Source organism: Dendronephthya gigantea, unplaced genomic scaffold (genome assembly GCF_004324835.1).
Source record: "Dendronephthya gigantea isolate DGI-Jeju-01 unplaced genomic scaffold, DenGig_1.0 000203F, whole genome shotgun sequence".
NCBI lineage: Eukaryota > Metazoa > Cnidaria > Anthozoa > Malacalcyonacea > Nephtheidae > Dendronephthya > Dendronephthya gigantea.
Genome location: NW_021163213.1, coordinates 1 through 12,794, shown reverse-complemented (window position 1 = coordinate 12,794; position 12,794 = coordinate 1). Strand labels below are relative to the sequence as shown.

The 12,794-nt window shown below is 37.8% G+C and overlaps 3 protein-coding genes and 1 non-coding gene across 4 annotated transcripts; 1 reads left to right on the top strand and 3 right to left on the bottom strand.

Moving 5' to 3' along the window:
* Nucleotides 1-1,859: 1,859 nt before the first annotated feature.
* On the bottom strand, nucleotides 1,860-8,545 carry LOC114539494 (arabinose 5-phosphate isomerase KpsF-like). The gene is made up of 6 exons (XM_028560134.1): nucleotides 8,482-8,545; nucleotides 7,542-7,585; nucleotides 7,256-7,459; nucleotides 6,540-6,767; nucleotides 6,215-6,318; nucleotides 1,860-2,195 (listed from the first exon to the last, which is right to left on the bottom strand). Exons 1-6 carry the CDS (start codon nucleotides 8,487-8,489, stop codon nucleotides 2,064-2,066), a joined length of 720 nt encoding a protein of 239 aa, XP_028415935.1. The 5' UTR covers nucleotides 8,490-8,545; the 3' UTR covers nucleotides 1,860-2,063.
* Nucleotides 5,947-6,069, top strand: LOC114539500. Its single transcript, XR_003688889.1, has one exon. It is a non-coding gene; the product is annotated as a U5 spliceosomal RNA (small nuclear RNA).
* A 343-nt stretch (nucleotides 8,546-8,888) lies between the features above and the next one.
* Nucleotides 8,889-10,900, bottom strand: LOC114539452 (60S ribosomal protein L10-like). Its single transcript, XM_028560083.1, has 5 exons — nucleotides 10,876-10,900; nucleotides 10,595-10,626; nucleotides 9,912-10,217; nucleotides 9,301-9,463; nucleotides 8,889-9,087 (listed from the first exon to the last, which is right to left on the bottom strand). Exons 2-5 carry the CDS (start codon nucleotides 10,615-10,617, stop codon nucleotides 8,932-8,934), a joined length of 648 nt encoding a protein of 215 aa, XP_028415884.1. The 5' UTR covers nucleotides 10,618-10,626; nucleotides 10,876-10,900; the 3' UTR covers nucleotides 8,889-8,931.
* A 479-nt stretch (nucleotides 10,901-11,379) lies between these two features.
* LOC114539485 (WW domain-binding protein 11-like) lies at nucleotides 11,380-12,668 on the bottom strand. The gene is made up of 4 exons (XM_028560123.1): nucleotides 12,473-12,668; nucleotides 12,193-12,391; nucleotides 11,871-12,095; nucleotides 11,380-11,759 (listed from the first exon to the last, which is right to left on the bottom strand). The coding sequence occupies exons 1-4, from the start codon at nucleotides 12,503-12,505 to the stop codon at nucleotides 11,494-11,496; spliced, it is 723 nt and encodes a 240-aa protein (XP_028415924.1). The 5' UTR covers nucleotides 12,506-12,668; the 3' UTR covers nucleotides 11,380-11,493.
* Between the last annotated feature and the right edge of the window lie 126 nt (nucleotides 12,669-12,794).

Genomic DNA, 12,794 nt, shown 5'->3' with positions numbered 1-12,794 from the left:
CAAAAGCCTTGTTTTTGAATCTATCCATGCAATGCACATTCTACAACATTAAAACTCCATGTAAAAGGGATTAAGGGAAGGTTAGGACACATTGAGTTCATCACCATATTATAGTTTCAGAGCAAAAAATATTTATATTTTTCATTATATTCACATCCAAAAATTGTAAAATAGCTTTCAATCTTCTCATAGAAGCCACACAGAATTGCATAGATTAGATTGGAAATTGATTTGCATGTCCTTCATGAATATTACAATCATGTATGAACTGAAATTAATATCTGTTAGCATTTACCATTTTGTGTGTGAAGTTGGATTTATACTCATGTAAAAAGTATTGTATATATAGGTAAAAGTTGCATTTGTTTATTGTAAATCCTTTGAATTCAAGTTCAAAATTCGAATAAAAACATGTAGTTTTTGCTAGTTTTATGGCACAATAAATTATTTTCAAAGATTTTTTTCGTGTGTTTGAATTGTAATATTAACACATCAATCATGCTTTTTTTAAGATCAGCTCAGATGTTTTCTGGATGAAAAAATAACTGCCTAATTTATAATCGGCGACGATGTTGGCAATCAGCTTGATATTTATAAAGAAAATCATTCGCGCTTGTATTTCTTACCTCTTTAACCTAACGCATATATTTTCTACAAAAAAACAACCATTTACCGTTTGTTTTTAAAATTTAGGCGCAAAAATGGAGATCGATAGAGCCAGCTTTAAAATATTAACATTTTTCGTCTTTCGAACACCTTTTTCCCTTACTTTAGAGTCAAAATACACTTGCCAGAGCAATTTGCGTGGCGCGTGGAATGGCGTAGGCAGGGGGACAGCAACATCAAAGGGTTCCGCCGCGAGTTCCATAACTGTATATCATTAAACTGTACTTGATAAAAAAGCCAAAATAGAGCCAAAAATCCAAACATTTTTTTCAAGGCCAAACAAGAAATAAAAAAGCCAAAATCGAGTTATTTGGCCTTAAAAAAGCCAAGTTACCAACCCTGCGCGCTATTGAGGCCTTCGCTAGTCGCCACGTGCAATCTTGTCTTAGAATTGACATTGTATTATGGTATTGATATTGAAATTTGCGAATTGTGACCACTGTGCCAGGTTGCATTCAGTTATTGTATAGAGGTCAGTTCAAAAAAGGCAAGCGCGCGGGGGTGCTTGGGTGGACGCAACGGAAGAATGAACACTGAACTGTTATACAGTTCAGTGAGAATGAATTCTATCAGCATCGCGGTGGTCTGAACGGACGCGACTGTCAAGTGAAGAGCATCATGGTAATCTTCTTCAGAAATGGCCAGCATAATCATTCAGTGGAGAACCAAAAGCGATATTCAAATATTTAGTTTTCCTTTCATTTTCATTCTGATCACAGCATGTTCCTTACAGCAAACAAAAATTATTCTTTTTATCCTATCGTAATTCACGTTTCATCACACCACACCTTTCCAACAGCTTACAACCGGAATCTTTAAGTTTTGAAAGGATAGATTGTAAACCATATGGGATCACTTAATCCCGAAAAATATTCAGATTGTCAAGGTGAGGTAGCCATAAATCTCTTAGATGCAGTTATAAATTTTAACGAACTCTCGAATATATACGGTTAAATATATATATACGATTAAACTAACGATCTCGTCTGAAATATATAGGATGAATAAAAATGGATCTGAAATGCTTCAGAAACTGGCATACAAAAGGCAAATGCAGTGGAAGAATATGTTCTTGTTCCAATTTTTAATAAAGATATACATTTTTACATACACCATACCGCCATGTGCCTGAAACTGAGACACGGCAGCACCAATAATATGAAAAATACTGCAAATGCCAAGTGAATGAAGTGATCAGATTTTAATCCAGGGAATATGTGAAATATGTAAGGATGTTAGCTTTACATTTAAGTCATTAACAGTGTCACACCAACTTGGCCGCATTTAGGCATTAGCCTCACTACCTCAACCTCTTACTAACGCGACTTCGTCTAGGTTGTGCAATTATATCCACGAGGAAATATTTACACAGTACTATACGTCATTAGTTTTCTCAATCATTCCTTTTCAATTTTTTCCAGTTGTAGTTTCTTCCCAAGCGCTCCACCAGGATGGTTTTGTAAGAAATCGCTCTTTGTGAACTTTCTCCTCGCCATTAACTCACATTCGATCGCATTCACAATCATCTCCTACAAGAAAGATCGACAAAAAGGTTGATTCTTTCGAATGTAATAAAAAATCCCATTCACACTCATACACTCATCGAGTGTAACTTGAGATTCTGTTATCAATGTGAAAGTTTTTCATGAATTGAAAGATTCCAGGCAAAAACATGAAATCAAGCTCCTATTTCAGTGGAAGATATGTCGTAGTGATTGAGATCTTCCACCCCATTACTTTTACTGTAAGATTTGTAGACGAAACGTTTGTAGAGGCGAAAAACGAAAAAACTTCCCCTAAATTTGTTGAGCTCAGCAAATAAAATTTACTCGAAACAAATCAGACAGGAAAAACATAATTAGCACCCTCCCTTTTCAGCAAAACAGGATATTAACATGTCTGGTCAAAACAGGATATTAGCTAAAATGGTTTTTGTTTTTCAATAAAAATAATAATAACAACAATGGACTAAAAATAGTTGCTCGACACAAATCTGTTTTATCTTTAACAGTCTGTAGGAAGTGATGTGTGAGATATTAGACAGACATGAAAGATTTAATGTGGGTAATCAACGCACACAGAGTTTTTTTGTTAAAAAATCTGCTTTGTTAAAACATAGCTACGTCTATCGCTGATTTCCGCTCAAAATGGAATTTCCGCTAATCAACATACCATGCATTTTTGGTATTAACCTTCATCAGCGAATGACCTTGATTGTATCACGCGATAAAGTAAACTATGAAATACTCTGTATACTTATACAGAAAAATCGACATTCAAATCAATATCAGTATATTACTGTGGGTATTCAACTATGGCGATGTCTAAATGGTTAATAACGGAGCAGGGCCGTCGCGAGCGGTGAACTATTGGGGGGGTGTCGAAGGCCAAATTGCCGACTAATCCCTGTTCAATTTGCCGAGTTCTTCGACGAAAGCATTAACTTTATCTGCAATAAACAGTGCGTCTCATAATGGTGCAATCAGTTTCGGTATTACGGCCAATTTTGCCAATTGTAAAGCCGCGTAAGTCTTGAGGCCTAGTATAAAAACTCGTTTCCACAGCGTGACAAAATTGTAATATTTTGATTATTTTTCCATGAGGTATTTTACAAATTTTAGTACGTAGTTTTATATGTTTATACGAAATAATATTGGGCAACCTAAACGATTACCTATATTTACATATTTACAAAGTATGCAGTAACGTTGGACAAGTCGCGACTTCTAGAAGGAAAACGCTCCTAATAGTATACATATTAGCTTAGCGGTGTATTAGAAGTCGTCTCTTCTTTAACAGGCTCCACGATTTCGCAACTTTTTCCAAGTCTATGGTGTCCGTTAAGTCTTTCTCGCAGGTTAAAAGCATTAGACCCGCCAATCTTGAATCGCTCATTGATGTTCGCAATTTGTTTTTAACAAATTTCAACTTACTAAATGAGCGTTCATTTGAGGCGACAGTCACAGGAGCTGTAAGCATTAATCTGACCATGGAATTTGCCAATGGAAGTGACAATTTGTTGGATTCGCTGACTTTAACTACTTTGGTACAGTCGGTTCCCACATCAGAAGGTAATAGCTCAGACAATACCTGCAATTCGGCTTCTAAAGCTAATGCATCAATCGACAGTGAAGGTGGAAATAGTGTGATGGCTGAAATGGTCCGAGTTCGATAAGGTACTCTCGTTGGTTCTCATTGCACACCTCACCGCGTAGGCCTGGATCATGTTCAACTGAGACTTCAGGCAAACCAAGGTCGTCAACTTTGAGCTTTGATCGTTTGATATCATGAAGAATCGCTTTCGACTTTTCAACGAATCTATGGCAGGTTTCTTGTATCACCGTAACAATGCTGTTGGCGCCCTCGACCCATTGCTCTATGTCAGGAATGTCAGATTCTCGCGCATCATGCACAAATGTGTCACATTGCTTAGCATAGCTCGCAATAGAGGACAAGGTTCCAATAGATTCCATCCAGTCATTCCAATATGACTTCTGGTTCAATTCTGAGTCTTGATCTACATTTCCAGGAGCTACACTAATCGAATCTTCAGGAATATCGTGGGTTGGGAACTGAGAGATTTGCGAGTGAGCATCTGTAGTTTGGGTGACGGTTGACGAAAAGACAGGAGAATTATCAGAATCTGCATTCTCTGACTCTGAGACAGAACAACACGAATCTGCTGATTGACTTTGATCGGGATTTTCTATTATGATGGCCTCAAGAGCTGTGTTCAACATCGGTTCTGGGTTTTCGGATGCAGGTTCTTTTATTGCCACTAAACATAATTCTTTTGTCAATACTTACAATACAACTAACGAAATGGATTTTCGTACTGGAGCAGCACAACGACTCATTTTCTGATCGTACTATAGTGACCAAATATTTGTTGAGTTTACTTGCGATAGAATTGTTTTAGCGACATATATTTATCCCATGATCGTTACGAAGTATTGATCATGATCCATTCTTATAATCTTATTTTAACTATTTTAGCTCGAATATCGTTCAATTTCAGACGCGGCTGTCTCTAAATACATGGTAATATTGTAATATATAAAATATTTTAATAAGTGCCATGGCTAGTAAGGGCCAGCTGGGCCATGATGTTATCGCACGTTTAACAGAAGTCAGAAATAAGAGACCATTACAAACTATTCAATAAAAAGTATATTGTCACACGTTTAAAAAGTTTACTGTGAAAACACTTACCAATTTCGCCTATATCTTGGACTTTCTCCATAGTACCTACATTGTCTGTTTGGGGTTCAGGCACTTCTGACGCAGCATATGTTTGGCTTTTACTGCGCGCCTTTGCGGCTTCGAACGGATTCGCCGGTGCGTCTTTATGTGCTACTCGGACCCGTTTTCCTTTATGTTGCAATTGCTCATGTTTATTGCGATAGTCATCGTCAAAAGTCGCATTGCATTCAAGACATTGAAGTTTTATTCGTTTTCGTTTTGGTTTTGAACCGCGCATGATACAGTCAAACAGAGACGTAGAACACCACCAGATCAGTCACAGAGAACAGTAGAATGAAAAAGACAGAACATGAGACGTCACTGGACAGTTGCCAGGGGTTAGTAATAATTTTATGTCGGCAATGAAAAATGTCAAACGTATCCGCCAAGGTGTACGGATAACAAATCCGCCACAGAGTCAATTATCTTCAGCCCTTGGAGGAACACATAACACTAGCTACACATAAATTTTACAAGATTAACGTTTCGTTAAAATAAGTTGAGAAATTTGAGTTTTAAAATGGCAACTTGCTGCCTGCCGACTGAAGGTACTGTAATGACGAATTTGCCGACTAAACGGGACGTATGATAATTATTGGGGGGGTGAAGCACCCCCCACACCCCCCCGCTCGCGACGGCCCTGTAACGGAGTCAAGGTTAATGTCGTAAGAAATGCGTGCGCACAGGGATAAAAGCAGCGGAAACTAGGAACCTGGAACGAGGCCTCTAGCCCCTCCTGCGCCCGATGGGCAACGGATATTAGTGTGATAAATGACATTTTGAATTGACCGAGTGATAAATGACATTTTGAATTCTGCTTATGTTGGAGAATTTCTAAAATTCACCTAATTATTTCACAAAGAACACCCACGCCTACACTGTTGACTTAGGAACTTGTGGTTAAATCATGTGAGGTCTACGAGGTATCTCACACTGGCATGTGATCGCACATGCGCACAACAGTGCCCACACGTCTCCCACAACAAGAAAGTCTTATTTCTACGTTGAAATACCAAGACATTCCTGCCTCTTCTCAACAAACTCTGGTTTTCCTTCATACCACGTATAAATCTTTCGCCTTTTACTAAAGATTTCCGTGGAGGAGAACAACAGAATGAGTCTATAGACTAATTTTTCATCACTCTGCCTAACGGCAGGGTTTTTTATTGTCGAAGTAATTGTTCCGAAGCTTTTGGTAATACCTCTCCTGATTAGGGGGCAAATATTGGCCTTTGTGCAAGGATATTACTTCAAAATCTTTGACCTAACCGCGGGGTTCTTAATACAACTTGAAAGCTTACCATACCTGAACAACAATACTCCTGGTAGGAGCACCACCAATGGAATCTTCAATCGTCCCTGCCACTCCATAATTAATCAAAGCATCTGACCATGCTCTAAGACCACAATCTAGTTTAGGTTTAAAAAGTCAAATAATATTCAACATTTCAATCAGACGGTGGCAAATCACAGTATAAAAACTAAGGCTATTGATTTGTTTATACTGCATAGCTCTATCAGTTCTAAACTGTTCTTCCTAGAGGTCCACTACAGGAGGAAACCTAAACTAAACTAACTTTATTTATACTGGATAGCTCTATCAATTTCATAAAGCAATCTTTTTGCCTTACCATATTTTCCGACAATCGAAAGAACAGTAATCCCACGTTCCTTCAACAATTGAGCGGCAGCTACACACTCCTTTGTATTACCACTGTGGGACAGAAACACTGCAACATCCCCATTACGAGCCCGACCCAGGTCCCCATGTGTCCACTCTGCGGCATGGACGTAATGTGATGGGGTGCCAGTTGATGCAAGCGAGGCTGACAGACGTTCAGCCACAATACCAGACTTTCCTGTCATGATCGAAAAATATCAAAAATTTAATACTAGATAAGCTTACAGCTTGTAGGAAACCATGTTTATTGGTTTCTGCAAAGCTTTCCGTAAATTTTTGCAAAAACAAATAACCATGGTTTCTCCTACTAAAATATTATAAATTCATCATGAAAAAATAATAGGAATTTCTTAAATGATCAGTCATATTGCTTTTATACCTAATTATCCCACATGTTCATACACAATTATCCCACATGTTCATCACATTATTCTACACATTCATACCTAATTATCCTACACATTCATACCTAATTATCCTACACATTCATACCTAATTATCCCACACATTTATACCTAATTATCCTACACATTCATACCTAATTATCCTACACATTCATACCTAATTATCCCACACATTTATACCTAATTATCCTACACATTCCTACTAATTATCCCACACATTTATGCCTAATTATCCTACACATGTATCCATACACATCCATACCTATGCCTGAGGTTAAGACCACTCCTGAACAATGTTGAATTAATGTCACAAAGTTTGCGGTATTTTTTGTATCCAAGGCATTCGCTATCCTCTTTGCAACATCAGCGTCAGCAAAAAGGCTACTTTGAAACTCAGATATTGCAGGTCTTTCAGCCTCTACCAGTTTCTCCTTCACATTTGTCATATCAAATGTTTCGCCTCGAGCTGAAAGCACAAGAGTATTCTTAAAACTATTAAAAAAAAGAGGAAACAGGGGAAAATATGAAAATATATAGTTTGCCTGTACCTTGGGCTGCATTTCGTAATTCCATTTCTTTCTTCGAAGCCAAACTAAAGATATGAAAATTTTGAAAAAAGTGAAAGACTGCTGTTAGCTTATCAGAGTCTAGGAGGTATTTTGTCATTATTTTTTCGCTGAACTATTTGAAAAATTATGTGGGAAGATTGATCAAATCAGGTACGTTTTTACTGCACCGATGAGTGGGTGCTTAGGAACAAAACAGAAATTGACACATGCTGTGATGTTTTGTTTTGAAATCACCAGAAGGTATGCTGTTGCAATAACAAGCTAAGAAACTCCAAGTGGGAAAGAAACATCATGAAAATGAATAAATATTCAACTGTGATTCTTGCTGATACAGAGATTGTAATAATGCATGTTCAACGCTATCATAACATAATACAAAAGCAAATTTCATCAACAATTTTTTAAAATTACAACAAATGAACAAGCATACAGCAACCACAAACAGAAGAACTCCTCAATGTTTTGACCTAAGGAATTTTAGCTCTATATTCGACAGCTGTTATAGGAAAGAGACTACACGTTCAAGAATAGTACAAGTTCAGGGAGATTTCTATATATACCATAATACTGATATTAATTATGAAGTCAAAGTATTGAAATACAACAAGGAAATTAGGCAAAACTACAACCACAATGCCTTCATCTGGGGCTGGTTATATCAAGTCCGTTTTAATACAGCTTAAACAGTGGATAAGTCTCTCTTGTGTGAGCAACTTGAATATTATAATATGCATTATATATACATTATAGTTTGATTCTTGAATAAAACGATAGACTTGCTTTCCATTTTGAATAAAATAAAATTCAATAAACGGGCTTTGATACAACCGGCTCCAGATATAGGCGGATTGTATGATATATAAATATATATCTTCCACTGTTATATATCAAGGTATAAATACACTAAAAATGTACTAACCTTGCCATGTTTTGGCGTTAAAAAACAAAAATGCCCAGCTTCGCATACAAGAAACGGAACTGATTTTAACCTTAATTAAAATATTAAAATAATTAATGCAAACGTCACAAAGAAGAGTCAGGTAGAATAAATAATAATTTACTGTTTTTTAGTTCAATATTTGTGCGAAAAACATTTTAAAAACAGTCTTCTTTAATTGCTGCAGGAAAGCAGTCAGAATATCAGATGTTATGTGGGTAAAAGTGCCAAAAACATTTTAAAAACAGTCTTCTTTAATTGCTGCAGGAAAGCAGTCAGAATACCAGATGTTATGTGGGTAAAAATGTTGCACTAAGGCACCCTGAGAATAGCCAGACACAACTTGATTTTGGACAGAAAGAAAAAGAAGAATAGACAACAACTATATATCAGATTTCAAATATTTTATTTTGCATTCAAGAAAGATGACAATCATGCAGCGACTCTTTTTTTCCAGGCTGCGAGAGGGCCATGGCTTGGATGATACTGAGCATGAACACCAGCAGGAATGATTGAACCATCCGCACGACCTTTCTCGTACACTTCTTTATCAAATTTCGTGAAACCCCATTTCTTTGACACAAATATCTGTTTAAAAAAAATTGATTATTAAAATTCTTGAAAAACTTCAAGATATCCAAGGAAACATGATAATTTTGTAACATAATCCTGTTTCAACAAAATTTTAACAGAATTCTAATACAAACCTGTAATGTTGCCATGGATATACGTATCTTTAATTTGAAATAATTCAGCAATATTTTTCTTGCATACCTCTTTAAAATAAACTTAACAACTTACTTTTTGACGACCAGGGAACTTCATTTTAGCCCGTCTGAATGCTTCAATACACGCTGCTTTGTGTTGGGGCTTTGATCGAATTGACAAAATAGTTTGACCAATATTGACACGAGCAACAGTTCCCAGAGGCTTGCCAAAAGCACCTCTCATACCAGTCTGGAGCCTGGTCAGAATCAAAGTGAGAGATTAAAAAGGATATTAGGAGATGTAGCAAAACGAAAAGTTTTGATCATGGAAAACATGATCATACAACAAGAATGAAACATGCAGACCTGCTGCATGCAATGCCCTATCCAATGTACACCATAGGACATTCAATATTTCACAATCTGGAAGTGGTAGAGCCCAGAGTGGGCATTGGGGGAGGAGGGAAAGCAAAGAAGTTTCTTAGGCATTTCTTATGGTATAAGCACTAGCCTTCGAGGTTTGTTTGAAAAAAAAGGATAAAAATGAAAAAGCTGTTGATTGAAAGATTGTTAAAGCCCACAAGGCATCCTACACTTCCAAATACACCAAAATACTTATATCATTAGATACAAAAGGATACTTATATAATTAGGTACAAGAGGGAGCACAGCTCTCAAGTAAACCCATCCCTGGTAATACCTTACCTATCAGCTCCCGCGCACGACAACATTTTGTTGATTCGCAGCACATGGAATGGATGGAGTCGAATTCTGATATGAAATGAATCCTTGCCAACATTCTTCACCATGTATTTGTTTGCACAGATACGAGCGGCTTCCAAAGCCTCTCCCGAGAGTTGTTCATACTCATCTGAGACCATGTGAATACACAGAGGAAAATCATCAACATTGGCTTTCTTACGACCAAGGTCATAGATTCGGATTTTCGGATCAGGGACACCTCGACAGAACCGAGATTTCGGATATGGCTTGTTCTTACAGTACCGGTAACTGAAAGTAACGCATGTAAAAGTGAGTTCAACCCAAAGTAGGCAGAGGGCATTTTTTTAAGAACACCAGGGTTATAATTAGGCCCCTTGCAGATGAATTTGTCTTCAAGAAGTTGACTGGAATTAAAAAATGAAGACTGGTATTTTACAATAAACAGATGGGGCTATAATACAAGATCAAGGTTCACTACTTCTGCTGAATTATATCCTCTTTCATACTCCTAGTTTTTTGGAACAAGGTAATTATCCTAACTTTAATACATCATAATACAAATGCAATAATACAATGTGACTTCATAAATTGTTCATATGTCCACATTTTATAAGTATATAAACTAGGTTTAGGTCACTGAAAATGCAAACAGGAAAATAACTCACCATCTAGCTGGACGGCGACCCATTGTGCTGTCCTAGACGTTCAACGATAAAATAATATTAAAGCAAAAAGATTTAGCGTAGTCATGATTACTAGATGATTTTACAAGACAAATTCCGTGGACAATTTTTCCTAAAGTTTAACAGAGGGTTACAAAATACAGGCTCGATATGATACATTATATAATTTATTTTCGTTTCAGCTGTGATTGGGTTTCAGCAAAAGCTTTATTGTCTGAGATTGGTTGGGATTTAAAACAACAACATGAAATAATCGCCATTACCTTCTAATGAAAAACCAAAGAGAAATAAAAATTTGTTACCAGTTCTCCTCCACTTTTTCCGCTCCTCGCGAGATGCGTGAATACCACGAAATCACGGGAGTATATTTTAACCAATTTTAACCAGAAAATTGGACCACCACGTTTGAGATATCTTTCTCAGGTAGTTCAGACAAAAACCACGACAGCTTATTGTAGAATACTACCTACACTAGACCACCACGTTTGAGATATCTTTCTCAGGTAGTTCAGACACAAACCACGACAGCTTATTGTAGAATACTACCTACACTGGACCACCACGTTTGAGATATCTTTTTCAGGTAGTTCAGACACAAACCACGACAGCTTACTGTAGAATACTACCTACACTGGACCACCACGTTTGAGATATCTTTTTCAGGTAGTTTAGACACAAACCACAACAGCTTATTGTAGAATACTACCTACACTGGACCACCACGTTTGAGATATCTTTTTCAGGTAGTTCAGACAAACTACAAACATACACTGGTCCCGGGTTGTTTTAAAAAAACATTACTTCAAAATATTGCGCTTATTTTGTTGATTAAAATCATCTCATCAGGCTGAAATGCAGTGGAAAAATTATTAAACTATTATTTACAGGAGGATTTCCATCTCTTTCATAAATTGCGCGTAAGCGTCGTCTTTTGTTGGCGCGTGAACAACTTGTCCTGGAGCCGAGCTAGCAACGCTAGGAGCGGGTCGGAAACTTTCTTCTTCGATAGCGGACTTAACTTTTTGTTTATTTGTCTTTGGTTGTTCGCGTTTCACTCGTAAAGCAACCGGAACAAGCCGGGTAAGCTCGGCTTGAGTGTTTCGTAGTTGAGGTTTCGCACTAATAATGGCGTCTTGTTTGGTACCACCTAAAATAAGAAAAAGGAATGTGGTTTAAACCAGTGTTACTACAGGAGGAAACATAAACTAAACTAACTTTATTTATACTGGATAGCTCTAACGGTAAATGAAGTACTTACTTGATGGCGAAGTGGAAACCGCTGGTTTGATGAAGGATGGTGGAGCGGATAAAACTGCGCCAGGCGGAGGTAACGGGGGTCTTGAGCGGGGCAAGGTCATGAGTCCGGGTGGAGGATGCCTGGGCGGCAGTGGTACCATAGGGCGTGGTCCTCGTGGCATCGTACCTCGTACACCAGGGGGTAATCCCGGAGGAGGGCGAGGAGGCATTCCACGGGGGAGCATACCTAATACATAGAAACAAGACAACTTAAACAGTCTGTTTCTGCTAAAGCGTTGTTTTCTATTAAGATAGGGCATAAGAGGGTAAAGATGGCCCCTTACCTCCTTGCATTCCTGGGGGGCGGCCAGGTGGTGGGCCAGGTGGGAGCATTCTCATCATGGGACGTTGATTGAAGTTCATCATGTGCGCAGGGCGTGGTTGTCTTGGTAACCCAGGGGGTGGGCCAGGGGGGACCATTCCTGATTGGACCGGGTTAGGGATGTTCGCTTGATCACCATCCTCATGGTTGTCATCTGAGCTCTAGGAAAAGATAAAAGTTAACACATAACAAATGTAGTTATAATTCTTCACTACAAACTTTATTTACACTTAAAAACTTACTTGTTCCTCTCTCTTTTCTTGTCCAGCCAACATCAACAATCTTTCTTGCAATGATTTTGGTGCTGAAGTGTCTTTAGACTCAGTCTTACCATCATCAGTTTCTCTGTCAAACCTCACATGCCTTTCAGCTTTACCTGGAGATGAGATTTAACAAGAAACCCATGGAAACACAAGAGACACATAATAGTGTATTGTCTCAAACAAATCAGCATCGATTCAAAATATGGAAATGATGAAGCTTTTATATCAGAGTACTATCACAAATACAACATTCAGATTTCAGACTGGAGTAGATTGGAAACAATGATTGTACACAATTTGG

What these genes read in the sequence shown, in the direction of transcription:
- LOC114539485 (XM_028560123.1), bottom strand. Translation starts at nt 12,505, where the DNA reads ATGTTGGCTGGACAAGAAAAGAGAGAGGAACAA. An exon ending in AAGAAAAGAGAGAGGAACAA is followed by an intron (nt 12,392 to 12,472) that starts GTAAGTTTTTAA and finishes ATCTTTTCCTAG; the next exon opens with AGCTCAGATGACAACCATGA. An exon ending in CCCCCCAGGAATGCAAGGAG is followed by an intron (nt 12,096 to 12,192) that starts GTAAGGGGCCAT and finishes TCTATGTATTAG; the next exon opens with GTATGCTCCCCCGTGGAATG.
- LOC114539494 (XM_028560134.1), bottom strand. An exon ending in ATTACGAAATGCAGCCCAAG is followed by an intron (nt 7,460 to 7,541) that starts GTACAGGCAAAC and finishes TTGTGCTTTCAG; the next exon opens with CTCGAGGCGAAACATTTGAT. An exon ending in GGTCTTAACCTCAGGCATAG is followed by an intron (nt 6,768 to 7,255) that starts GTATGGATGTGT and finishes CGATCATGACAG; the next exon opens with GAAAGTCTGGTATTGTGGCT.
- LOC114539452 (XM_028560083.1), bottom strand. Translation starts at nt 10,617, where the DNA reads ATGGGTCGCCGTCCAGCTAGATG. An exon ending in GGTCGCCGTCCAGCTAGATG is followed by an intron (nt 10,218 to 10,594) that starts GTGAGTTATTTT and finishes CGTTACTTTCAG; the next exon opens with TTACCGGTACTGTAAGAACA. An exon ending in TCGTGCGCGGGAGCTGATAG is followed by an intron (nt 9,464 to 9,911) that starts GTAAGGTATTAC and finishes GATTCTGACCAG; the next exon opens with GCTCCAGACTGGTATGAGAG.